Source organism: Eptatretus burgeri, chromosome 10 (assembly GCF_056783735.1).
Source record: "Eptatretus burgeri isolate ZD-2024b chromosome 10, Ebu_testis_v1, whole genome shotgun sequence".
Classification (NCBI taxonomy): Eukaryota; Metazoa; Chordata; class Myxini; order Myxiniformes; family Myxinidae; genus Eptatretus; species Eptatretus burgeri.
Window position 1 is genome coordinate 100,475,603 of NC_140970.1, and position 26,628 is coordinate 100,502,230.

The 26,628-nt window shown below is 44.5% G+C and overlaps 1 protein-coding gene across 2 annotated transcripts in view; it reads left to right on the forward strand.

Moving 5' to 3' along the window:
• The first annotated feature begins 15,624 nt into the window (after positions 1 to 15,624).
• Positions 15,625 to 26,628, forward strand: part of LOC147019285 (uncharacterized) — a 75,134-nt gene continuing 64,130 nt past the window's right edge. For both annotated transcript variants that reach the window (XR_015062726.1, XM_085899655.1), the window contains exons 1-4: positions 15,625 to 15,815; positions 18,559 to 18,700; positions 19,476 to 19,551; positions 21,339 to 21,527. Coding sequence is in view for 1 of the 2 variants with exons in the window: in XM_085899655.1 (XP_085755781.1) it covers positions 18,564 to 18,700; positions 19,476 to 19,551; positions 21,339 to 21,527 (402 nt within the window). In the remaining variant the exon portion in view is untranslated. The remainder of the gene's footprint in view (positions 15,816 to 18,558; positions 18,701 to 19,475; positions 19,552 to 21,338; positions 21,528 to 26,628) is intronic.

The following is a 26,628-nucleotide window of genomic DNA, read 5'->3' on the forward strand; positions in this document are numbered from 1 at the left end:
TGTTTGTTTGTCTGTTTGTCTGCACAGAAGTTTCGTGTTTTTTCTGCAACCGCTTGTCGGATTTAGACGAAATTTTCACCATTGGTGAGACGACTCATGCAGAATGTTACAGTGGCAATTATGCCGTCATCGGTCATGTGGTGTGGCAACCACGTTGGAAAAACGGAAAAACTTTGGACCTCTGTATCTCTGAACCTGCACCAAGGAAAAAATTGAAACTTGGCACACGGCAAATACTTCTCATGGGGAATGTGTGATTTTTTTAATGACGCTATATGTGCCTCCGTTATGTCGTCATCATTGCATATGTAGAAAGCTTCATCCGATCAGTATGAAAAATTTTGAGGGTCATCTCAGGTTAAAATGGTCCACAAAATTTTTTTAATGGCATCATCGGTCACATGATTCGGCAGCCATTTGTTTTTGTTTTTAAACCTTCAAAGATCCTGTTCTCTGAAATCGCTGAACCAGACATCACTGCCACCATTTATAAAGTGGTAGTTCTAATTATGTCTTATTAATTACGCAACACACCAGTCCACAAAAAACACACAAAACAAGTCCTGGCGAAGGTCTGCAATCTCTTGATTGCTTTTTTTCTTGTTGGTAATAGAATACACCCTCAAACTCAGCCCATGCTCAACCTAAATGTTTGTGTGGTTTTTGGTACAGTACCCAACACGAGTTGCACAGAGTGGTTCTTCTTCTTCATGTCCAGCCTGTGGCTGCAGGTTGCATCATTGGTTGGGGGCAGAGTGATACAACTGATGTAATGCCCCCTATTCCCAGTACAATGGTGCTCATTTCACCAACCTCATAAGGATGACAGGCTGAGTCAACCCCACCTGGTATTAATTCAATGCAAAACAAGGCTCGATCTCAAGACACTAAGATCCCAAGCCAGACACCATAACCGCAAAGCCAACACTAGGCTTGCGTGGAGTGGTGAAACCACTGAATTGGAAAACCACACATAAGGAGCATATAGTTCTCCACTACACACAGACAGGGGTTTCCTGTTTCAGTTCCCAAAAGGGAACCCTGTATCTGACCAACACACCAGCAAAAGCTGAAAGTGTGTTGTAAGTCATAAAAGACGAAAGAGCATACAAAGCAATTTGTTTAAAGGAGTTTGGAGAAGAAAGAACAGAAAAAAAATGAACAAGAGCGAGAATTGATTTTCAATACATGTCCCCTACCGATGTGATATTTTCAAAGTTCAAAAAGGACATCACTGAAAAATTGACGAAACGCCCTGAAAGTCAAACTCGTTCTGTAACATATCATAATAAAGCCATGTACCAAGTTTCAGTTGAATATGTTAAAGGGTATGGGTAAAAAAGTGTGAAAAAAAAACCACACGTGGGACGGATGGACGGCAAACCTATAGTCCCCTCCAGTGAAAGTGGTATAGGGGACTAATAGCAGACAACATCAATCATAATCTTCCTATATAAAACAGAACCGAGAGCGATTCAGCAAACAACTTCTTAAAGATGGCAAGGGTGTTGGCTTCCACAACATGAGATGGCAAAGAGTTCCATGTCTCAACAATGAACTCACACAAAACTATCTCAACCTGGCTTCACAAGTACAGTAAGTGTGGAATATCCTAAAGCAATGACCTCTAGTAACCTACTCGAGAGTGGAAACAAAACAAGCAAATCCAAAAGCTTTATAGGGGAAAGCCCATGAAAAAAAATTAAAATCAAGCAACGTTTAATGAAGTCTGCTCGTAATAGCCTGCCTTTAACAGAGAATAAGTTTAATGTGGCGAGGCGTTGGGCATCAGGCAAGTTACTCAATCCAGATATTTTTTTGGGCCATCTTCTCTGTATAGATTCAGGTAACTTCATGTCACCAACGTAACCTGTATTCCAAACTGTTGAAGCCCAATCAAGAAGAGGATGGATACGTGTCATATAAAGGGAAACCATACATCCTTGGGTACGACAAACTGTACATTTTAGTAAGTTTGATGAGAGTCCAGCTGCCTTACTCACAATGGACCTTATATGTACGTACATGAAACCTCAGTGAAGAATCGATGATTACTCCTGTCTATTATTGATACAGTGAATTGTATTGGGGTTACGTTTAATCATGTAACTAGAATAAGGTCCGAGGTCAAAAGAGTGACGAATGTTTCTACCAAAAGTGATAGCCTTGGTCTTATCAATTTTGATCCGAAGATCCCAAGACTCCGCAATGAAGACAAAGGTATCAATAAGCCTCTGTACTGTGTGCAAGTCTGTTGGAATAGTAAGATAAGGTTGAGTATTTAACTTCAAAATAAAGTTTAACATCATCTGGAAATGTTTTAAATTGAGAAGTCTTGCCACAACAAGATTTATGGAAATAAGAAACAGAATCAACCGAAGAACGGATCCCTGAGGTACACCGCTTATTATAGGGAAGGAAGAGCTGAAACATACTACAAGTGTTACACTCATGCACCTACCAGTCAAAAAACTGTCTATCCAGTGTAAGAATCTACCACCAACACCCAGCTCTGATAATTTATGAAATAATATTTGATGGTTTACTTTGTCAAACGCCTTGGAGTAATCAAATAGAATAAGGTCCACCTTACTTCCATCATCTACCCATTCACTTGTATCACTACATGTTAACAGAAGCTGGTCTTCAATCAATCCCCCTTTTCGGAAGCCATACTGAGCCTCAATTAAAGTAGAATGTTCACCCAGATACGATTTTAAGTTTTCAACAAACAACCTCTCCATGCTTTCACAACAAACAGACGTCACACGAATACGATGGAGACTAACGGGGTCACATTTCTTACCTTAAATATTTGTAAAAAATTGGATTTTTTTCTACATATTAGGGAGTTAACTAAATTAAAATCAGAATTAAATTTTATGCAAGGGGTAAGCTAGACTCTTAGATCGATGTTTAAGCAACGCGGGAGGGATGGATATCAAGTCAGGACCCATACTTGAAGATGGGTTTAAACCACTAAGCACTCCATCAACATCTCCCAAAGTGATAACTACCTCATGAAATAGACCATCAAAAGATTTCTGCTGTAGATAATCTGTCGCTGTACCAACTGTGCAAATGGAAATGAATGCTAAAGACAATGCCTCTCTGCTATATCTCCAGGATCAGATCCTAATAAATCATTATTATGTTGAAGTGGACCTACTGGAGGACAAACAATTTTCTTACACCTCATGTAAGAATGAAATCATTTAGGTTTTGCAGAAAAATTGCAAATAATATTTTCTTCAGAAGATGATTGACTATCTATTGAGAAATTCCTACATTAATGATTCATTTCCAAGATATAAAAAAAGAGCAGGATGGTGTTGTGAGCTCTCGGGCAAAAGGGGTCTTTTGGCCCACCGGCATAAAATTTTGAATGACACTTAGTGCGAAATAAAAGTTTTCCGAAACAAACATTTGTGCTTGGATATGCAGAATAATAACGAGAAGGTGAATTAAAACCAAATACACTGCATCATGCAGGAACCAGAAACTTGTGCATGGCTTCGTGTTATGGTTTCAGAGTACAGAACATGCATAACACTCCAAAGCATCATGGAATGTTAAATATGTAATAAGTATATAAAATGGCAAATTTCATGGCAAACGGGCTGAAAAGGTATCCTGTATAAAATGCACACATGAACAAAATCATTATTTCTCCGTGTCACTGACATGAAGATTTTGCCGATAAAAACAAATGAGCACTTCAGCTGCATCTACTGTAAAATGGATGGAGTGTGTCTGTGTGTGTGGCATGTTTTTTTGTGAAGTTCTACTGTAGCTTTCTGATGTGGAATGTGATGCACCAAAATGATCGTCATGATCTCCTGAGTTGATTAGGCTAATTAACAACCAAGAACCCATTAAAATTCCCATGTTTAAAACGCACGCCATGTTATGGTGTATCGAGCAGCTTAGTAGGTCCTTCCACACCATGGCATTCGGATTACAAAAAAAAACATGATAATGTAACCAAGCATGTATTAATTAATACTAATAATATTAACAACAAGTCTGAAGACGACAATGGTTCACGAGCGGTATTTGACGATGTAGATTGTTTCAGAAGTAAAGGATGAGACAATGTGATAATTTTTGACCAAGTTATAAAAATTATCAACATGATGTGGTACGAGTGACGGGTTATTAGCTGCAAAATGTCAAAAACCCGGTTTCCTTCAACAACTTTAAAAATTTGACCTTTGCATAACCTTTATAGGTCACAAAACAATGTTGTGGATATTAAAATAAGGAAACAGGATACGTGCTATAGCTTATTGGAGTTAGTTCGTCGAAGAAGGTCGAAAACCCGGTTTGATTCCCACAACATTGAAAATTTGACCTTTGTGACCTTTAAAGGTCAAAGGTCAAGGATTATGACCTTTGGTGCAAAACTTCCTCTGGAACATTCCAGGAACAATATAACGTCATATAGGCTATATGGCATTTCACACTCCTCGGATTATCCATACTTTGATGAAATCAGCGTAAAAACAAACTTGAGGGGGGCGCCACGGGCAAGGTGTTCGAGAAAGAGCAAAATGGCTTCAAGACTTTAGGTGGGGAATGACCTCAAGATTATGCATAAAAAATATTGTCATCCTCGCTCTCAAAGTTTGGGAGGTCGTATGATTTTTATGTCAAAATTCGAAATTTTCTAAGTTCGTGACCTTGTGACCTTGACCTTGGGACAAAAATGAAAAATCGAGCTCCGTGGGGCTATGCAGGTGCCATTGGGCTAGCCAAATACCGAAACCTCTGCCAGATTCAACAAACCCCCTCGGAGAAGATGCAAATTTAAATCGGCTACCCCCTAAAAACACAATTCGCAATTTTATAAGTTCGTGACCTTGTGGCCTTGACCTTGGGATGAAAAATCGAGCTCTGTGGGGCTATGCAGGTGCCATTGGGCTAACCAAATACTGAAACCCCTGCCAGATTCAACAAACCCCCAAGGAGAAGATGCAAATTGAAATCGGCTACCCCCTAAAGGGGCCTTGTTGTCCCTCTCTGGAAAGGGAAGGGTAATCGCCAAGACTGCAACAACTACCGAGGGGTGACGCTGCTCTCAGTGCCGGGCAAGGTCTTTGCTCGGATAATTATTGATAGGGTTCGCCACCATCTGCTTGAGCACCAGCGTCCAGAGCAGTCAGGCTTTACACCAAAGAGGTCAACGATTGACCGTATCCTTGCTCTTCGTGTCCTCACCGAACGCAGACAAGAGTTTCGGCAGGGGCTGCTTGCAGCCTATGTTGATCTCTGTAAAGCGTTCGATTCAGTGAATCGGGATGCCCTCTGGAGGATTATTGGTCTTCGTGGGGTGCCACCAAAACTGATCGATCTGATGTCTGAACTCTACTCTGGTACCGAGAGTGCTGTGAAGTGTGGTGGTACCATCTCTGACTTATTTCCAGTTGTTACTGGAGATCGTCAGGGGTGTGTACTGGCCCCCACACTTTTCAGCACTTGTATGGACTGGATTTTAGGGAGGATGTCGGAAAGATCAAGCTGCGGTGCATCGTTTGGGAATGTCAAGATCTCGGACCTTGATTTCGCAGATGATGCAGTCATCTTTGCGGAGACTTTAGATATCTTTTTGGGGGCCCTCGAGGTGCTGAATGAGGAGTCGGAGCCGCTGGGATTACGGGTTTCTTGGGTCAAAACTAAGATCCAGGCTTTCAATGACATCTTGGATGCTGCTGTTCTGTCTGTGTCTGTTTGTGGTGAGGATGTTGAGGTCGTGGAGAGATTCACTTACCTTGGCAGTGATATTCATGTCTCTGCTGGCTGTGAGTCAGAGGTCAATAGACGTCTGGGTCGGGCCTGGGGAGTCATGGATTCACTGGATCATGGGGTGTGGTGCTGCCAGTACCTGTGCGGGAGGAGGAAAGTCCGAGTCTTCAGGTCCTTGGTGTTTCCAGTCTTGCTCTATGGATGCGAGACTTGGACTCTGACCAAGGATCTGAGATGGAGACTTAATTCCTTTGGTACCAGGTCTCTTCGGAGAATCCTTGGCTATCGCTGGTCAGATTTTGTGTCCAACGAGCGGTTGCTGAGAGAGACTCGGATGAGATTTGTTACCTGCATGGTCTGTGAGCGTCAGTTGTAGCTGTATGGACATGTGGCTCGTTTTCCTGACGCTGATCCTGCTCACCAGATTCTCTCAACGAGGGAGTCTCGTGAGTGGAGGAGGCCAATGGGCCGACCACATGCCTCGTGGTTGCAGCAGGTTGACCAGCATCTCAAGGAGATGGGGATGGGCCTGGCATTTGCCTGGGGGAAGGCCAGACAGAGGCCCCTGGAGTACCGGCGGAAAGTGGACGCAGTGACGTGCTGTTCTGGTACATGCTCCCATACCTGACCTGACCTGACCCCCTAAAACACAATTCGCAATTTTCTAAGTTCGTGACCTTGTGGCCTTGACCTTGTGACGAAAATGAAAAATCGAGCTCCGTGGGGCTATGCAGGTGCCATTGGGCTAACCAAATACCGAAACCCCTGTCAGATTCGACAAACCCCCGAGGAGAAGATGCAAATTGAAATCGGCTACCCCCTAAAAACACGTTTTTTGGGCGTGGCTCCGCCCATAATGGGCGCACCACGCCCATTTTCAGGAAAACACAACTAGATCATGATATAAACCTCCCACCCAAATTTTGTCAGGATCAGATCAAAACCCACGGAGCTATGCTCGGGACAGACAGACAGACCGATAGACACACAACAATAACGAATATAGTGGTCACTTCTTTTTTCGTGAAAATATTTTTTTGTGAACCAATAATGGTTGCATCATTTGGAGATCATAACGAACGTATCATCAATCCCCACTCTCTCCCCACGCACGGACGAAACACATCTGGGTTTGATAAAAGGAAACTTAATGCTCAAGCAGTTCGGCAGGTGGGTATGCCACAAAGCCATGAAGATCAATGAATATTTGGTCCAGTAGACCCAACGGGCCCACGATTGAGGTAAAATAAAGAGAGCGGGACGTTCAGACCGACGCAGTCAATTCGCACCCTCGTCTATTGAACCCTGCAGTATTTCTCCCTAAGATTAATGAATAAAAATATGTGTGAAGACGGTTCATAATTTTGTTGAACAAGGAGGGTACAAGCTTCGTTTCGTGTAATGCACACTTTTGGTTCATGACCATTTTCTGTAAAGTTTGAAACTAGCTTTAACAGCAATGAATATTGTTTGTTTTAAGAAGATTAAATATGTGGTTTAACAGCAATAAATAACTTTACAGCATTTATTTTTTCCAGAATTTATAAAAATCCACTTTCAACCCTCAACAAAGAATATACTATGTATAAACACACGTTCTAAAATCCCCTTCTTCTCCTATTCCTGAAAAGGAAACCTTATTTATTTCTTTATTTATTGCACATGAGCACTTTGATGGCATGGGCCCTCGGTCGGTGCCAGAATACCCGACTCTGATGGCACGGGTCCTCGGTCAGTACCCGAATGCCCGACTGTGATGGCATGGGCCCTCGGTCAGTGCCAGAATACCCGACTCTGATGGCACGGGTCATCGGTCAGTACCGAATGCCCGACTGTGATGGCACAGGTCCTCGGTCGTTGCCAGAATGCCCGACTCTGATGGCACGGGTCCTCGGCCAGTACCCGAATGCCCGACTGTGATGGCATGGGCCCTCGGTCTGTGCCAGAATACCCGACTCTGATGGCACGGGTCCTCGGTCAGTACCCGAATGCCCGACTGTGATGGCACGGGCCCTCGGTCGTTGCCAGAATACCCGACTCTGATGGCACGGGTCCTCGGTCAGTACCCGAATGCCCGACTGTGATGGCATGGGTCCTCGATCTGTGCTCGAATGCCCAACTGTGATGGCATGGGTCCTCGGTCGGTGCCCGAAATTCCGACTGTGATGGAAGAAGTCCTCGGTCAGTACCCGAATGCCCAACTGTGATGGCATGGGTCCTCGGTCGGTGCCCGAAATTCCGACTGAGATGGAAGAAGTCCTTGGTCAGTACCCGAATGCCCGACTGTGATGGAAGGAGTCCTTGGTCGGTGCCCGAATGTCTGATTGTGATGGCTCAGCTCCTCGATCGGTGCCTGAACATACCTCTCCTTGGTGATGGAGATGGTCTAACATGGAAACTTGCTCCAGATTGACATCTTGTCCCGACAACTGGTGAGTCTGATAAGCACGAGATAGTGTATCTGATAGCTACATGTCTTTGCCACTTTTATACACTACCTCAAGTTCATACCACTGCAGACGTAACAGCATCCTCCGCAGAGACAGAAGAGGTTTTTTTGAAAATCTCTTGAAGTGGTTTGTGATCCATAAATACAGTCACTGTCTTTCCAAATATGTAGCAGTGGAATTTCATACAGGCGTGGAGGATTGCAAGCATTTATTTTTCAATCCGAGCATACCGTTGTTCCACCTCCAAGAGGGATCGCGAAGTGTATGCAACCGGCTTCCCCTCCTGCATTAAGACACCACCGAGACCGCTTTGACTTGCATCCGCATGGATCTCTACTGGTGCCTTCACGTCATAGTATCTCAGTACAGGCTGCTGACAGCAGAGAGCCAATAGTTTTTGGAAAGCTTGGTCCTTTGCAGCTTGCCAGTCAAAATGCTATCAGCTCTCAGTGAAGCTCGAAGTGGTACATTGACTTCGCTCAGTTAAGGAATAAATTTAGCCAGTTAAGCAACGGATCCACGGAAACGCCACACATCCTCAATTATTGAGGGGTCAGGTTTGAGTCCGTCTGCAGGAAGTAGATGCCCGACATACCGAACCTCCTTTTGGCGAACTTTGCATTTTTGCATGTTCAATTTGAGGGTGTAGGATGTATCCCTCTCCATGATTTGCTTTAAAATGCTTTCGTGATGATCTCGATCTCGTCCTGCAATCGAGATATCGTCCATGATCGCTGTGGCTCCAACAATGCCATCCAACATTTGATCCATGATACGCTGAAATATTTCTGGGGCATATTTCAATCCAAATGGTAGCCTCAACCAACGAAAACGACCCATCGGTGTATTGAAGGTCATCAGTTTTGATGACTCCTCATCCAGAAGAATCTGCAGAAACCCACTCTTTGCATCCAATACTGAGAATAAGTTGGATTTTGGTATATTGGAGACCATCTCTTCAACTGTCTTCATGGGATAATGTTCATATTTGATGGCCTTGTTGAGATCTCTAGGATCCAAACATATTCTTAGCTTGTCATTGCGAACTGAAGCTCCCATTGAGCTGACCCACTCGGTTGGCTTCTCCACCGGAGTTATGAAGCCGTTATCTACCATCTTGTTCAATTCCCCGATGATCCTAAGTATTGGTGCAGCATGTACAACCCCATTGGCTGTTGGGTGTGTTTTGATTTGGTAGACTCCTGGCAGGTACCTGATGTACTGATGATATCAGGAAAATCTTGTAGCTCTGGGGGAACTGATTAATCACCCACTGATTGAACCCCCGCCAGGGAACTCAGTCGAGCAATGAGGCCAAGGTTCTCAGCGGTCTCCCCCCGATATCACGTTCTCCTGATCCAGATTGACCAGCTCGCATGAAGCTGTTATGGACCTCTCCTCAAATTCCAGTGAAAGATCCATGGAATCAACTGGCTGAATGATGTGGTTGGAGTTAGTTCTCAGGGTTTTCTTAGACTTGTGAAGTTCAGTGTTCACTGGTCGTCTTTGAAAATCCCTGAGTGTAAGTATATTGCACCTTACCCCTGTATCAATATGGAAGGTAATGTTCGCAATGCCACAGACTCTGACAGTCTGGGACCGTTTGTCATCTGCCAGAGTGCTGATGTTGTCAACCTTGTATATTCGAAGAACTTCCGAATTGCCTTCAGGTAAGTTGTTCCTTGTTTTCTCCAGCATCGATGAGGAGTGTTTTGTCCAGTAGTTGACGCCTCCGGCACACCAACATCCAATGGTTTGGACGTTTGCAATCGGAACTGCAGGACATTTCCCTTGGTTCCACAAGTGCCGCCCATCCTTGCCACATCTACCCCATGCTTTAAATGCTTGCGGCTGCGATGACGATGCGCAAGGCTTAGGATGCGATTTACTCTGAGCTGTGATAGCTGACACTCCAAGTTTGTCGTTATCTTCATTCTGCACGATGCAGATTTCTGTGCGGGACAACTCAAACAGTTGTCCAATTTCCAGAGCCTTTGATAGTGACCGTCCTTCACTTTGATCCAGTAACCATTCCTGCACCCTGGATTCAAAAATGCCACCAATGATCACATCTATTAGAATGTCCTCAGGATGGGTCTCCTCACTCTTTTGTGCCGGTGCCGGGCGATCCGCTTGTTCTTTCTCGGTCGCACATACCTTTCAAAACGATCGAGTACCTTTGTGGGGATCATCTTTCTCAGTCTCCTCCCATGTGAACGTTTTATAATCCTCACGGCCATGAGCACCAATCCACGTGCCCAGCCATCCGGCTTTTTGCTTTGGGTTTAGCTCCGATAGCGGGCCCGCGAACACGAACTGAACGTAGTCTTGAAACCGAGTGAATTCTCCAAATAAATCCACTGCATCCCAATCGATAGTCGGGTATGGACGGTCGTTTGTTCAAAAAAGCAGCAGGTCCGGTTCACGTGTGACACCATGTAAGATAACTGGCTTTATTCCAAAACCGAAGCAACATTGCGGGTCTCGTGAGATCAATGCGATCTGGATCGAGCCGCAGGAACTGTTTACATTACACCTTTGTGTGTCCAATAGATTCTTCACCATTGAGAGATGGAGCCAAAAATGATATATTTTTCTTTAAAAAAAAATTTAATGGGGCATGATATTTCAAAATTTATTGGCCCTGATATTTTCTGCTGGATCAGGCAGTGTGGCAGAGGTACGCGCTCTACCGAGTGTCCTTCCAGTTAACTATGTATTCTGGTACATTATCCACCTGGGACCCTGAGCCTAACCGAAAGATCACCAGGACCTCGCTGATGAATCCAGTCTGCATCCAATCAAGGTCACTGTCCCTGCCGTTGGCGATGACATCCACAAAAGAGGTCCTCAAAATCGAACCCTGCTTCCTCTTCATCAAACCTCAACTTCAAACCCAAACCTCAGATGATCGTCGAGGCTGACCACGCTGATTTGGTGGAAGGTGTGTCGCACTATGTGTAGATCCCCTGTACATATTTGGTGGTGGTGCATTTCATGAAATGCCCCGTCTTGCCACTTCCCTGACATTTTTCACACTCGGCGGGACATCTACCAGGCAGGTAGGTGTTCACAGGTGCATTTGACGCATCAATGTTTCTTGGCATAGTCAGCGATCACTGAATGATGTGCGTGGGACGCCTCGAGGTCGGGGGTCTCTGGACGTACTAGTACTTGGAGGTGGTCGTGTCTGCTGGACCTCTTGGACGCTGGAAATGTGGCGGGGGTGATGGCTTTCATTTGCTCGGCGCTGTGCTCTCTTATTTTGTAAAGCTCGACACAGTTCTCCAACGTGAGCTTGTTCACTTGAATCAGCTTTTCACGGATTGTGTCATCCACGACAATGCACACTATTCTGTCCGTGATTGACTCCTCCAGCTTGTCATATTCACAGTGTTTTGCTAAACTGTGCAAGTCCGTTAAACTACCAAAGTTCTCTCCCTTCCTCTGGGCACGGGAGTTGAAACAGTACCGGGACACGGTCACGTTCTTTCTTGGCTCGCAGAAAGGTTGAAATGTGTCCGTGAGCAGGCCAATCTTGTCTTGGTCTTCCGAGGAAAAATGTCATGGTCGCGCGTATTTCCTGGGCGGCTGGACCTGCCACATGGAGCAATGTGGCACATTGAATATCCTCACTTTTCTTCGTGAGTTCCACCACCAACGTGCACAGTTCTTCGGCCCAATTACTCTCCTTCCAGTTTTTTGAGATGTTCCCCTGGAGGGATAATTGTACTGTGTCTGCTGCTGAATCAGGTGACCGATGATGTCATCAAAGAGTTTTGTGTGGACCATTTTATCCCGAGATGACCCTCAAAATGTTTTATACTGATCGGATGTGGCATTCTACATATGCATTCATGACGTCATCATGAAGGCAAACACCTAAATCCAATATGGCTTCCAAACCATGTGACCAATGTTTAAGGTTTCGCCTCGATCTGTTCAGCCACTTCAGAGAAGAATATTTTTGAAGGTTGAAAAAAAAGAAAAGATTACGGCTGCCGAATCACGTGACTGATGACATCATTTCAAAAAAAATTTCTGTGGACCATTTTATCCCAAGATGACCCTCAAAAATTTTCACACTCATCGGATGCGGCGTTCTACATATGCAATTATGACGTCATAACGAAGGCACTTATTACCTCATAGAAAAATCACACTCATTCCCCATGAGGAGTACTTGCTACTTGCCAAGTTTCAAAATTTTCCTTGGTGCGGTTTCAGAGATACAGAGGTCCAAAGTTTTCTCGTTTTTCCAATATGGCTGCCACACCACGTGATCTATGACATCATAATTATCATTGAAACATGCTACATGAGTAGTCGCACCATGGTTGAAAAATTTCGTCTCAATCTGACAAGCGGTTGCAGAGAAAAACACGAAAGTTCTGGGTGAACAAAGAAACAGACAGACAGACAGACAGACAGACAGACAGACAGACAGACAGACAAACAAATGAAAAATCACTCACTGAGTGACAACTTGGAAAAACAGCACAAAGTCGAATGGTACTCGGTCGAGCACACACCTCTGCCAGGTGGAACAGTTCACGTTTTGTATCCCACTTATGGGCTGGATCCGAACCAAAATCCAATCCGCTTGTTTTCGTCACCTATCCAACTCATATGTCTGGTGTTGGCTTAATGGTTCGGGTGGTTGGCTTGGGATCCGAGGATCTTGAGTTCAAATCCCACTCAGTTGTTGAATTAATACCAGGTGGGGTTGACTCTGCCCGTCATCCTTCTGAGGTCGGCAAAATGAGTACCAGCTTGCTGGTATCCTGTGTCGGAGTGGTGACCCGTCCAGGATTGTGTCCAATGGCCAAGGTCTCTGTAATGCTCTGCACATAGTATGGTCCTGATGGATGGATGGATCCAACTCATCCACCTTGTTTTGTCATAACTCAGACAACTTTTTGAGATAGAGTGATATATTTAGTTTTTGGCCCAATCTATCAATTTTTGAAATTAGGCCTGTGTTGAAATTTGGACCTTAAAGTTAATAGGTGGTTGAATTCAGTGACCTGACATGAAAAAATGCTCTTCAAATTTCAAGTCAATCGGATGAAAATTGAGGATTTTAGAAATTTGGCCTATGCTGACCTTTTTCGTCTATGTTGACCTTTTCGCCTATGGTGATCACAAAAATACTAGGTGGTTGAATTCAGTGACCTGATATGTAAATCATTTTCAAATATCAACTCAATCGGATGAAAATTGAGGATTTTAGAAATTTGGTCTATGCTGACCTTTTTTGTCTATGTTGACCTTTTCGCCTATGGTGATCACAAAAATACTAGGTGGTTGAATTCAGTGACCTGATATGTAAATCATTTTCAAATATCAACTCAATCGGATGAAAATTGAGGATTTTAGAAATTTGGTCTATGCTGACCTTTTTCGTCCATGTTGACCTTTTCGCCTATGGTGATCACAAAAATACTAGGTGGTTGAATTCAGTGACCTGATATGTAAATCATTTTCAAATATCAACTCAATCGGATGAAAATTGAGGATTTTAGAAATTTGGTCTATGCTGACCTTTTTCGTCTATGTTGACCTTTTCGCCTATGGTGATCACAAAAATACTAGGTGGTTGAATTCAGTGACCTGATATGTAAATCATTTTCAAATATCAACTCAATCGGATGAAAATTGAGGATTTTAGAAATTTGGTCTATGCTGACCTTTTTCGTCCATGTTGACCTTTTCGCCTATGGTGATCACAAAAATACTAGGTGGTTGAATTCAGTGACCTGATATGTAAATCATTTTCAAATATCAACTCAATCGGATGAAAATTGAGGATTTTAGAAATTTGGCCTATGCTGACCTTTTTCGTCTATGTTGACCTTTTCGCCTATGGTGATCACAAAAATACTAGGTGGTTGAATTCAGTGACCTGATATGTAAACCATTTTCAAATATCAACTCAATCGGATGAAAATTGAGGATTTTAGAAATTTGGCCTATGCTGACCTTTTTCGTCTATGTTGACCTTTTCGCCTATGGTGATCACAAAAATACTAGGTGGTTGAATTCAGTGACCTGATATGTAAATCATTTTCAAATATCAACTCAATTGGATGAAAATTGAGGATTTTAGAAATTTGGTCTATGCTGACCTTTTTCGTCCATGTTGACCTTTTCGCCTATGGTGATCACAAAAATACTAGGTGGTTGAATTCAGTGACCTGATATGTAAATCATTTTCAAATATCAACTCAATCGGATGAAAATTGAGGATTTTAGAAAATCTGGGCCAAATTGGCCTTTTGACCTATTTTGACCTTTCAGCACACGTTTACCTCAAAATTAATAGGTGGTTGAATTAATTGACCGGAGATGCAAATCCTGCTCGAATTTCAAGTCAATCGGATTAAAATTGAGGATTTTAGAAAGTTGGCCTATGTTGACCTTTTTGGTCTATGTTTACCTCATAATCAATAGGTGGTTGAGTTCAGCGACCTCATATGCAAATGGTCTTCAAATTTCAAGTCAATCGGATGAAAATTGACAATTTTAGAAACAATTTCAAAAATTCGGCCTATTTTGGGTTGACCTTGTGGCCTATGTGGACCTTTTGACCTCTGATAACCTCAAAAGTAATCGCTGGTTGAATTCAATGACCCGATATGCAAATCCTGTTCAAATTTCAAGTCAATCGGATGAAATTTGAGGATTTTAGAAAATTTGGCCCAAATTGGTCGAAATTGGCCGAGTGAGGGAGAACTACGATAATCCCGGGGGAAACAAACACTGAAGAACTGGTCGCTGATTAAAGTCACGGTACGTGTTTTGTCGATAAAGAACCGTCACGAGAGCGCGGAGTTCCACTTCTTCTTCTTCAACACAACCCCGTCAAGGGAATGAAAAATACTGCGAGTCGATTGGATGTTCCTCGCTTTAAACCACGCCCAATTATATTATCTGAACGAATGCATAAATTATGCATGTAAAATAGCAGCCACAAGGCTTTCCTTCCTCCTCCTCCCCCGCCTACGTGATGACGCATTAATGCTACGTCCTCCGTCATCCGCATACCACGTGATCTCATTCATCCAATCCAACGTGAAGCGTAAATTCATTCCTGATTTCCAGTCACGTGTGGTCGGACGTTGTGCGGTGTAGAGCACAACAAATTCTTTGCACCTGGATTTCCACATATATTTATGATCTCGTTTATTTTTAATTTTATAAAGCAGAAAAAAATCAAAGAAATATGATTTTAAAAAATCAATAATCATCAACACACTCGGCGAAGAACGATGAAGCCGCAGAGACGTGTATTCTGGATCGGTATGTGGCGTCTAAGCGGTATAGTTAGCATCAGAACCAATTGTCGACGTCCATAATTTTTTTGGATTGTTCGTTCCTATCCGTGTTTCGTGAATTATTTAGTGTACGATTTGGAGTAAAGAAGAAGAATAAATGATCGAGTTAAAATAATGTGAGAGATAAAACAAGAGAACGATCGGGTGGTTGTTACCATGGTGATAATTGGTCACATTGTGACGTGCCGCGTTTCTGTTGAATTCGCTTGAAGCGATTGTCATCACGGGGCGTTTTGTGCGGTGTGGACAACATTTCTTTGCTTCTTCGACGTCTCTTCCTTTGGTAAGTCGATTCCAATCGTTGATGTCGATCACAGAACGTGTTATTTACTCACTTTCCCCCGTCCGTCATTGTATATTTGTATATCTGTTTTTAATTGTGGCAACATTGAATATTACAGACGGTAAGTCACCTCGGTCGACGTTCACCTCATCCTTGTTCGACGATGCATAGTTTACTTTTGTTCGTTCACCTTTCAGTTTGGGTTACCAAGCGGTCCGTCCTGTCAGCAATCATCATGTCGTCGTAAAAAAAAAAAAAAACCAACAACAGAAACCATGATGAGTTCATCAGCGAATCCAGCAATGTCCACAGAATAATAATAATAAAAAGAATTCATTCTCCATCACGGTTGAGCTGTGACCTTATTACCTAATGATTTTTTTTATCAAGGTGAATTAGGGATACATTTACAGGTTTGTTTATAAATTCAATCCGATGGTCTGTTGAACATTTCATATATACCCGTACGTGCAAAAAAAAAAGAATTGTGACGTCAATCGTGATGTCATAGCACCGTGTCCTGTCATTGGTTTGGTAAATAAATGGCCATAACTTGGGAACCACTTGTCCAATTAATATCAAACCTTGAAAAGGCACATCCTCAGATCCCCAGCAATATACCTGGCAAGTTTAAATTAGATTGGACCAGCGGTTGTCGAGAAACAGCGGTCGCAGACACACACACAGACAGACAGACACACACACACAGACACACACAGACACACACAGACACACACAGACAGACACGGACACACAGACACACAAGCACACACAGACACACAAGCACACACAGACAGACACACACACACAGACACACACACAGAGACACCCACACACAGACACACTCACACAGACACACACACAGACACACACAGACATACACACAGAGACACACAGACACACACACAGACACACACACACACAGACAAACACACACAGACACACACACATACACACAGACACATAAACACAGACACACACACAGACACACACACAAACACAGACGGACAGACAGACACACTGACACACTGACACACTGACACACTGACACACTGACACACTGACACACTGACACACAGACACACACAGACAGACAGACAGACAGCCACACACACAGACACACACACAGACAGACACAAAAACACACATAGACAGACACACACACAGACACACACACAGACACACACACACAGACACACACACAGACACACACACAGACACACACACAGACACACACACAGACACACACACAGACACACACACAAACACAGACGGACAGACAGACACACTGACACACAGACACACAGACACACAGACACACTGACACACAGACACACTGACACACAGACACACTGACACACAGACACACACAGACAGACAGACAGCCACACACACAGACACACACACAGACAGACACAAAAACACACATAGACAGACACACACAGACACACAGAGATTGCTGGAATTATCGAGTTTTTTTTTTTAACAGGATCTGAGGCTCGTAGTGGAGGGCAGACAGACAGACAGACAAACAATACAGGTACACGTACACAACTGTCAGACGAGACAAACAGCCAGTGAGCTTGAGAGAATGGAGTCACTTCCCGGGGCACTCCGGGTGCCAGTGACGTCACAACAATGGCACCACATTTCTCATTGCACTCAGCAGAGAATTTCCTCTTCCGCTTGGATGCCAACACATGCGCTTAACCTTTTTAAATGCTGAATGCCGCGCAAGGAATCGGTACGTACCATTTTTGAGGTTTTGCCTCTGACTCGACCACAGTTTGAACGGACGACCTCCTCGACTCAGAGCGGACACTCGAACCATTACGCCACCGAATCTGGTATTGCTGGTATAGTAGTTCAAACCAGAGTGAGAATTGCTTTGCAATACATTCCCCCCTAAACGACTTGATTATTTACAAAGTCCAAAAAAGGACATAACTGTGCAAAATTGACGAAACGCCCTGAAACTCGAACTTGTTCTGTAACTCGTCATAATAAAGCCACGTACCAAGTTTCAATTGAATATGTTAAGGGGTATTGAGAAAAAAGTCTGAAAACCCACCGGTGGGATGGACGGACGGACGGACGAAGAGGAAACCTGTTGTCCCCTCCTGTGAAACCGGTAGGGGACTAATAATGGAATTGGGCACAATTTGATGTTCGCCCTTATCTGCTCACGAAAGATGAGAAAATGTTCCAACTTTCAGACTGGATACAAAAGTGCAAACACAGATGGACTTGCATCATCCAGCCATCCTGCTCTCAGCACTTGGAGGTGATCAACTCCTCACTGTGTGGACCAGAGTCGGTTGGAGTTATCACGTTGGATGTTCGAACGTGTCTCATGAAAAAAAAAAATTTTCATCAGTCGTAGTAGTAGTAGAAGTATCTGATTATTCCCACCGTGTGAGTTGGTCAGGGGAATTGTTTGACTCAAGTCTTTCACGAACTGACTGGCCTGACATGTGACAGGTTGAAGCAGGAATTTGGAACTTGCACAGGGTGCCGTGCCTTCACGGACGCCTACTCTTCGCGAAGGACACTGTGGGAACTTTAATGTCCACCATCTAATGTTGGCAGACGGGATGCCCAATTCGATGTCTGTCTGAAGGACGTCACTCATATTGATGAATCACACAGTTTGTGAAACACCGGGACGACGGTTTATAGCTGGGTGTAAAAATGAAGAAAAAAATGATATTGGCATTAATTACGTTCTTTTTCTTTTTTTCAGGAAACATGGGGAAAAAGGACCAGAAAAAAAAGAAAGGCAAAGGAGAAAAACTTTCATTATGGAAAAGAGTCCGGAACTTTTTCCAGAAGTCGAAACAGACAAAAGTACCTGAGACTTGCGATGGACCGAGCAAGTACGAATTGTGAGTAAATTGCTGCGTACTCGAACGTTTACAAAAGTAGTGAAACGAAGAAAAGATGATGTAGAGTTAACGCATTTACCTTTGGATGACATAGTCTGGGTTCGATTCCTGAACAGACCACAGACTCTGAGTGGAGCGGGGTTGTTTCATCACACGGTGAGCCATCCCTTTGATGGATAGTAAGCCGGTTGTCCCATCCGTCGGCATCAGCGGGCCGGACGTTAAACATACCACGGTATGTTTTGTGAAGAGTAGGTGAGTTATCGCTGGCAACCCTAAACAAATTACAAATCCCCTTCGATTGAATTCAGCCCTGGCCAGTCGGTTCATGAACGACTTGGGCCACAAGCATTCCCCTGGCTGCCAAGTGCCAATGCTGAAAGGCAGTTTACAGTTCATGAATGCGACATTTTCAGAGGAAGTGGGAAGAACATTCCGGTCGGATTCTCACCGGTAACTACAGACAATGTCATAAACAATGCTACGAGGCTGTCTAAATAATCATTTAGAATGACAAGAATCTGTACGTGTGTGTGATGTCTGTGCTAGTCTCTTCATGTATCATGTATTCAAGAGAAAAGATTTAAAAAATATCCAACCCCCCCAACAACCTCACCCTCACCTCCCATTGTAAATGGTTAGCTGTACTGATACATTGATTTAATTTGGTGTTGATAGAACATAGGTGTGATGCGCCAAACGGCTTCCTCCTGCGTCCGAGTTTCTTGTAATATCCGGTCTCGTATCACGTAATCTTATTGTACTCTGTGAACAGATTGCAGCAAGTGAATCAATCCCTGCAGGCGAAGGTGGAAGAGTTGGAACGGGAAAAAGATGTTCTCGCAGAGCAGGTGAGCAGTTCCAGCTGTGGATTGTTGTATGCGAGCACCGCACAGCAAACACTGCAGTAACCATGACTACATCCTTTCTTATTACTATTTTGTTGATATTAATTCTTTCCTGCACATCAACTTCAACTTTGAACTCTAATTTGCCACAATTAGACTAACAAGTGCAGTTGTCTTGTATAGAATTGGTCTAAAAATGCCATCCTGGTGTCGTCTCCACACGGGCCATTGCAGCTCGAAGTAACACTTTCCATTGCACATGTGTGTAAAACCGGCTATCCTTTCTACATTACGGTTGTGGATTTGAAAGATCCCCGTGGTATCGCTTGAAAAGTCTCGGCCATGGTGTTCCATTCGACTACTCTTGCTAAATTCCGAGAGAAATCGATTATGAGCTTTGTTTGTCGTTCATAATATGTTTTCTTTCAAGGAGCTTCAATGCAGGAGGAGGCATTTAGGCCCATCATAGCCTGCACTAGAATTGCCAACTTATGGTTGTGTTACCTCCATCACCGAAGGTGAAGGAGGTTATGTTTTCACCCCTTTGTCTGTCTGTCTGTCTGTCTGTCTGTCTGTCTGTCTGTCCGTTTGTTTGTGTGCAGGATATCTCAAAAAGTTGTCGATGGATCCGGATGAAATTTTGTGGACAGGTCGGGTGTGTGACAAGGACGAACTGATTAGATTTTGGTGAAGATCCGGATCCGACTACTAGAATTTTTTAAGTGATTCTTCACCATTGAGAGATGGGGCGAAACTGATATATAGCACGATATCTCAAAAAGTTATGGACGGATTCGGATAGAACTTGGTGGACACGTTTGTGTGTGTGTGTGTGTGTGTGTGTGTGTGTGTGTGTGTGTGTGTGTGTGTGTGTGTGTGTGTGTGTGTGTGTGGCAAGGACAAATTGATTAAATTTTGGTGAAGTTCCGGATCCGGATCTGGATACAAGAATTATTTAATTTCTAAAGTGATTCTTCATCATTCAGAGATAGTGCCAAAAACAATATATATAGCATGATATTTCAAAAAATGTCATGCGCCCGATATGTTCTCATGGATCAGGCATTGCTTAGCGGAGGTACGCACTCTACCGAGTGCCCTTCTCGTTTTTGTCTATGTTCTATCGTTTGGAAATGTTGAGCTCAAGCAAGGAAACAGCACGTCTCATTTGTATTCTTTTGTTTTGAACCAATGATCTCCCAGATTCCGAGCAAACGCTCTAACTAACCTTTATGCCACCAAGTCTGTTTATTTGAACAATCATGCTTGAAGAAAGGTCATTGATTCTTAAAAGAAGGAAATATATATAACATGAATGATACACTGTAAGCCTGGTGTTCACTTCATGGTTAGGATGGTGGGCTTGGGATCCTAGGATCTTGAGTTAAAATCCAATTTGGTTATTGAATTAATACCAGGTGAGGTTGACTCTGCCTGTCGTACTTCCAAGGTCGGCAAAATGAGTGCCAGCTTGTTGGTATACTGTGTCGGAGTGGTGACCCATCCAGGATTGTGCCCAATCGCCAAGGAGACTGCTAAGGCAGCACCAACGCTCTGTACAGAGTATGGTCCCAATGGATGGGTGGATATACTGTGGCCATTAGCTTTGCTGGAAATCATTTTTGACGTGCAGACACACACACAGACAGACAAACCCTAACAAACCCTAACCCAAACAAACGACCCATTTAATTTGTTTCCTCAACATCAATTTTATAGATTGCTTAACTCTCCCCCCCCCCTCTCCTCTCCTCCCCATCCTTCCACCTTCTTGACCTTTTATTTATTAGCACAAGGAAACTCATGAGCGCCTCCATGCTCAGCAGAGGTTCTCTGAGAAAGTTTCAAGCCAACTGGAGAAGAACATGGAGGTTGCAAAATGCCGAGAGCATCAGTTAATACTTGCTAATGAGCGCATCGTGGAGTACGTCACGGATTATGAGATGGCACAAGAAAAGATCCGCATAATCAATGTTCAAGTAAGTTCTTCAGCAAAACAACATATTTATTACCCAAGACTTCACTGTCTTTAACTTAAAACCAAAATAACTAGACTTCATGGAGCACCTTACCTTATAGTCTTGAGAAAAAAAGGACATGAGAACGGTCAGCGAGCAGAAAATTTGATTGCTCGAGATGATGTAAAATGCCATAATATTTTCTCCAATTACTGCTCAATTTAATGTTTTTGAAAGTGCCAGGAAGGCGACAAGTGTTCTACATTGTTGAAGTATATATTTTAATTGAATTAAAATGGTGTTAAAGGCTGTAGAAAAAAACCTAATATTTTTGAATAAAAAAACGCAATATTGGAGTCAGCTTATTGGACACAGCTACAGCAACTCCTTGGGCATGGTAACCATCAGAGTGACCAGATCAATGGTAGGTGTAACCACCCGCCATGATCTCTCCGCAATCCGGTCTCCAAACCTCAGAGAGTGCTGCAATGCCGATGTCCAAACACTTGGGCTCAGATGATATCAGAGACAGGTGATCATCCTCTTTTAGGGATAGGACATTCCAGGCACCACCCGAATGGAGCGCCTCAGGTTAACCCAAGGAGACCGCTGTCTGTTGGACGACGATTTCTCAAAAAAAACCCAAAACCCAATAAGGTCTTTTACATCACCTTAGTTAACACATTACATTAGTTCTTCGTGCCTGTTATTTGTCCTTTGGGATTTCCCTAAAAACATTAAGTTTCCTGTTTGAAATACAGTAATTTTCAGTTTTGTTTGACTGCCAGGTTGGCAGACTAAACAAAATTACCTCGTTCCTCTCTGCCAAATTCAGAGCCAAAGTACTGCTAAACTGCAGGTTCATGTTCCGACTCGTGTTCAACAAATAACATTTATTTGAAATGAAGTAGTTCTTCGATCCTAAACTGACGTCTGTATAGAGAAAGAAAGACAGAGTAAACCAATTGCTTGACCCTGCCTTTTGTTTTGCATGAGCGGGGTAATAGTAATATTACTAAACTACAGGGTGGCCATAAAGTCTGGAAACATAAGCGAATATACTGTCGCGGCTCTGGTGACCAAGGTTAACCCCCCCCCCCCCAACCAAAATTGTGGTGGTGGGTGGTTAACACCACCAGTCCCCGGACGGCCGAGCAGTTCCTTATTAATAGGAGGCAGACACGTTGATCCTCGGAGATTATAATGCGTGCAGGAGGGGCAGGGCGCAATGTCGGAGGGACGGAGGCATGGGAAGCACAGCACAGGGGGGTTTATCCTCAAACCCCACTACAAATAAATTGCTACAGCTTCTTAAAAGGAATACATTTAATGAAAATAAACAAATATTTACAAAGGATAATAATTCAACAGGTAATGATAATAACGAAGTAAATAAATACTCCAGTCGAGGTGCCTCTTCACACAGACTCAAATACAGACAACGGGAAAACAAAATAAAAATAAAACCCTTCCTTTCAACTCTTCTTGTACTTAGCTTGGCTCAGAGCTTGTCTTTGTGGAGCTTGGAATGGAGGTGCTTCCACCAGCACATGCAGACACGTGCAAACGGCGCCGTCACTTCTCTCGTAGCAGGACAAACGTAAGCCAGGCACTCCGCGAGCAGCACTCAACACCAAGGCTCAGACGTGTAGCTACTTCGTGCATCGATCGTCCTCACCGACCTGCTATATTTGACTTACACGAGGCTCGGGGTCTGTTTCTCACGACTCGACCAAGAGCCAAAGGCCAGCGTCTTCCTTCGTGCGTGCACTCACCCTGAACTCCCGCCTCTGCCTCTGCTTCATGTGTGTGCTCTGCTAAAATCTCGTCCTATTTCGTATGATGCTCCCACGCCCTCTTCCTCTATGCGTCTCATGTCACACCCATCAATCGTCCACCTTTGGGGCATGGTCAGCTCACAAGAAACCTGGGAAGGTGGGGCCTCTGCCTGCTCGGCCAGCTTCTGACGTCACGCTCATCAATCTTGAGCTTCTGGGGCGTGACTTTGCCCGCTGCCACCCTTGGAGGCAGGGCTTCTGCCTGCTCAGCATGTTTGCTTGTTTCTTATCATGCTTTTGGTTATAAAGACATCGGGATAAGTCACAGGGCAGTTACATACTGGGGAATTTTATTCTTAAACCCTAGCGAATTAAAACTGCCCCCCCCCCCCGTATAGTGACACGTAATACTTAAGCTTACAGTTTCCCGCCTTAATTATAACAAGATGCCTCCTACACGTCTACGGACCAAACTACTCTATTCACTGCTAAGTTCCCCCATTAAATACCTCTATCTATCCCCACAACCGTAAAAAAAAATTATAAATGGTTTGTTGACATTACATTACAATACATGATATGTCCAATTTCATTACATGACATGTTCAATGTGTTGTCCCTCATGACAAGTGCAAAATTGCAATGAACAGGTCAGGTCAGATCAGGTATGGGAGCATGCGCCACAGCAGCGCATCGCTGCCTCCACTTTCTGCCGGTACTCCAGGGGCCTGCGTCTGGCCATCCCCCAGGCAGATGCCTGACCCATCCCCATCTCCCTGAGATGCCGATCAACCTGCTGCAACCACGAAGCACGTGGTCGGCCAATTGGCCTCCTCCACTCACGAGACTCCCTCGCTGAGAGAATCCGGTGACCAGGATCAGCGTCAGGAAAACGAGCCACATGTCCATACAGCCACAGCTGATGCTCATGGACTATGCAGGTAACAAATCTCATTTGAGTCTCTCTCAGCAACCGCTCGTTGGACACAAAGTCCGACCAGCGATAGCCAAGGATTCTCCGAAGAGACCAGGTACCAAAGGAATTAAGTCTCCATCTCAGATCCCTGGTCAGAGTCCAAGTCTCACATCCATAGAACAAGACTGGAAGCACCAAGGACCTGAAGACTGGGACTTTCGTCCTCCCGCACAGGTACCAGCAGTGCCACACCCCATTATCCAGTGAATCGATCACTCCCCAGGCCCGACCCAGACGTCTATAGACCTTTGACTTAGAGCCAGCAGAAACATGAATATCACTGCCAAGGAAAGTGAATCTCTCCACGACCTCAACATCCTCACCATAAACAGGCACAGACAGGACAGTAGCATCCAAGATGTCATTGAAAGCCGGGATCTTCGTTTTAACCCAGGAAACCCATAATCCCAGCGGCTCCGACTCCTCATTCAGCACCTCGAGGGCCCCCAAAAGGATATCTAAAGTCTCCGCAAAGATGACTGTCATCATCTGCAAAATCAATGTCAGAGATCTTGACATTCCCAAATGATGCACCACAGCTGGATCTCTCCAACATCACCCCTCCGACAACATCACCCCTGCAAAGAGCAGCGCCACCCCTCAGTAGTTGTTGCAGTCTTGGCGATCACCCTTCCCTTTCCAGAGAGGGACAACAAGGCCCCTCTTCCAGTCAGTTGGGATGACACCTGTGTTCCAGGCAGAGCACAGAACTGCATGCAATGATGAGTGCAGCATTTTCCACCAGCCTTGAGAAGTTCAGCATGGATGCCACAGATCCCTGGAGCTTTACCCCATTTCAAGCGGTTCACCGCAGCCCGCGGTTCCACAAACTAAGGTGGACCACAGTTGACTGGAGGGTCAGCAACAGTTATTGTAAAACCCCTGACGTACAAATTGACAGCTGGTGGATCAGCCTGGTACAACCGCTCAAAGTAACCAACCCAGGGGGCTTTCACTTCGGACTCCTCTGTCAAGAGCCTACCACCCTCTACTCTAACTGCAGTACACCGAGAGATGGGTTTGGATGAACGCAATGCGCGAATTCCCCTGTAAGCAGGACGAGAATCACTTGACCACAGGTGATGGTGATCTACCCCCTCACAGATTCCTCGCACATAGGCCTCCTTGTCCAGCCTTAGCGCACATACAGTTTTCGCCTCAGCTCCCTGAACAGCTCAGCTCTGCCATTCAGCCTGGCCCTGTTACTCTGGTCAATGGTATCCAGTGTCCCTTGAGAGACAAAATTCTTCTTTGCCCAGCGGTGAGTTCCAAGACATCCACCGGCAACATCAAGGACGGTGTTCTTGAAGGCACTCCACAACTCTTCAGGATCTTCCAACGCACCCAGACCCCGCAAATCTCCACTCAGCTTGTTCGCAAACTCCTCCGCTACCCTCTCATCCTTGAGTTTGACAACATCCAGCCTGGGCTGGGATGGTACCATTCTCCTGTATTTAAGGTGCAACGTTAGAGTTGCTACAAGTGAGTGGTCAGTATTGAGGAACTGAGCACTCCGGAAGACCCTGCAGTTCTCGATCATCCTCCAGCGACCATCAACGAGCAGATGGTCAACCTCCTTTGCCACACCGCTAGCGTTGGAATACCAAGTCCAGGGATGAGCTTGTGGGCGCTGAAAACGTGAACTGCCACCCTGAGTTCATGACTTCTTGCAAAGTCAAGGAACTTAGTGCTCTTCAGTTTCACAGTTCCAGACCCATGGAAACCAACACGCGTCTCATAACCATCCCGATCAGTTCCAGTCGATGCATTGAAATCCCCCAAGACTAAAAGAGTATCTCGTCTGGGGCACTGATCAACCACAGACTCGAGCGTGGCATCAAATGCATCCTTCATGGTGAGATCACTCGCCTCAGTCGGAGCAGAAACATAGACCAGGAAATGACACCTAAGGAGTGACAACTCCTTAGTCTCATATGCTCGTTGACCGGTGTTACATCAATTATCATTGGAGTCAACTTATTGGACACAGCTACAGCAACTCCTTGGGCACCATCAGAGCGACCAGACCAATGGTAGGTGTAACCACCCGCCATGATCTCGCCGCAATCCGGTCTCTGAACCTCAGAGAGTGCTGCAATGCCGATGTCCAAACACTTGGGCTCAAATGATATCAGAGACAGGTGATCATCCTCTTTTAGGGATATGACATTCCAGGCACCACCCGAATGGACCGCCTCAGGTTAACCCAAGGAGAACGCTGTCTGTTGGACGACACCTCAGCACCACTCCGACTCACTCTCCCGCAATCTGACCTGGGAATGTTACCCCGTGGTTTCCCTCCTATCTTCAAAGATTGGGGATCCCGAAGGCTTTGTCCCAATCCCGTCATCCAGTGAGCTGCTCTGCA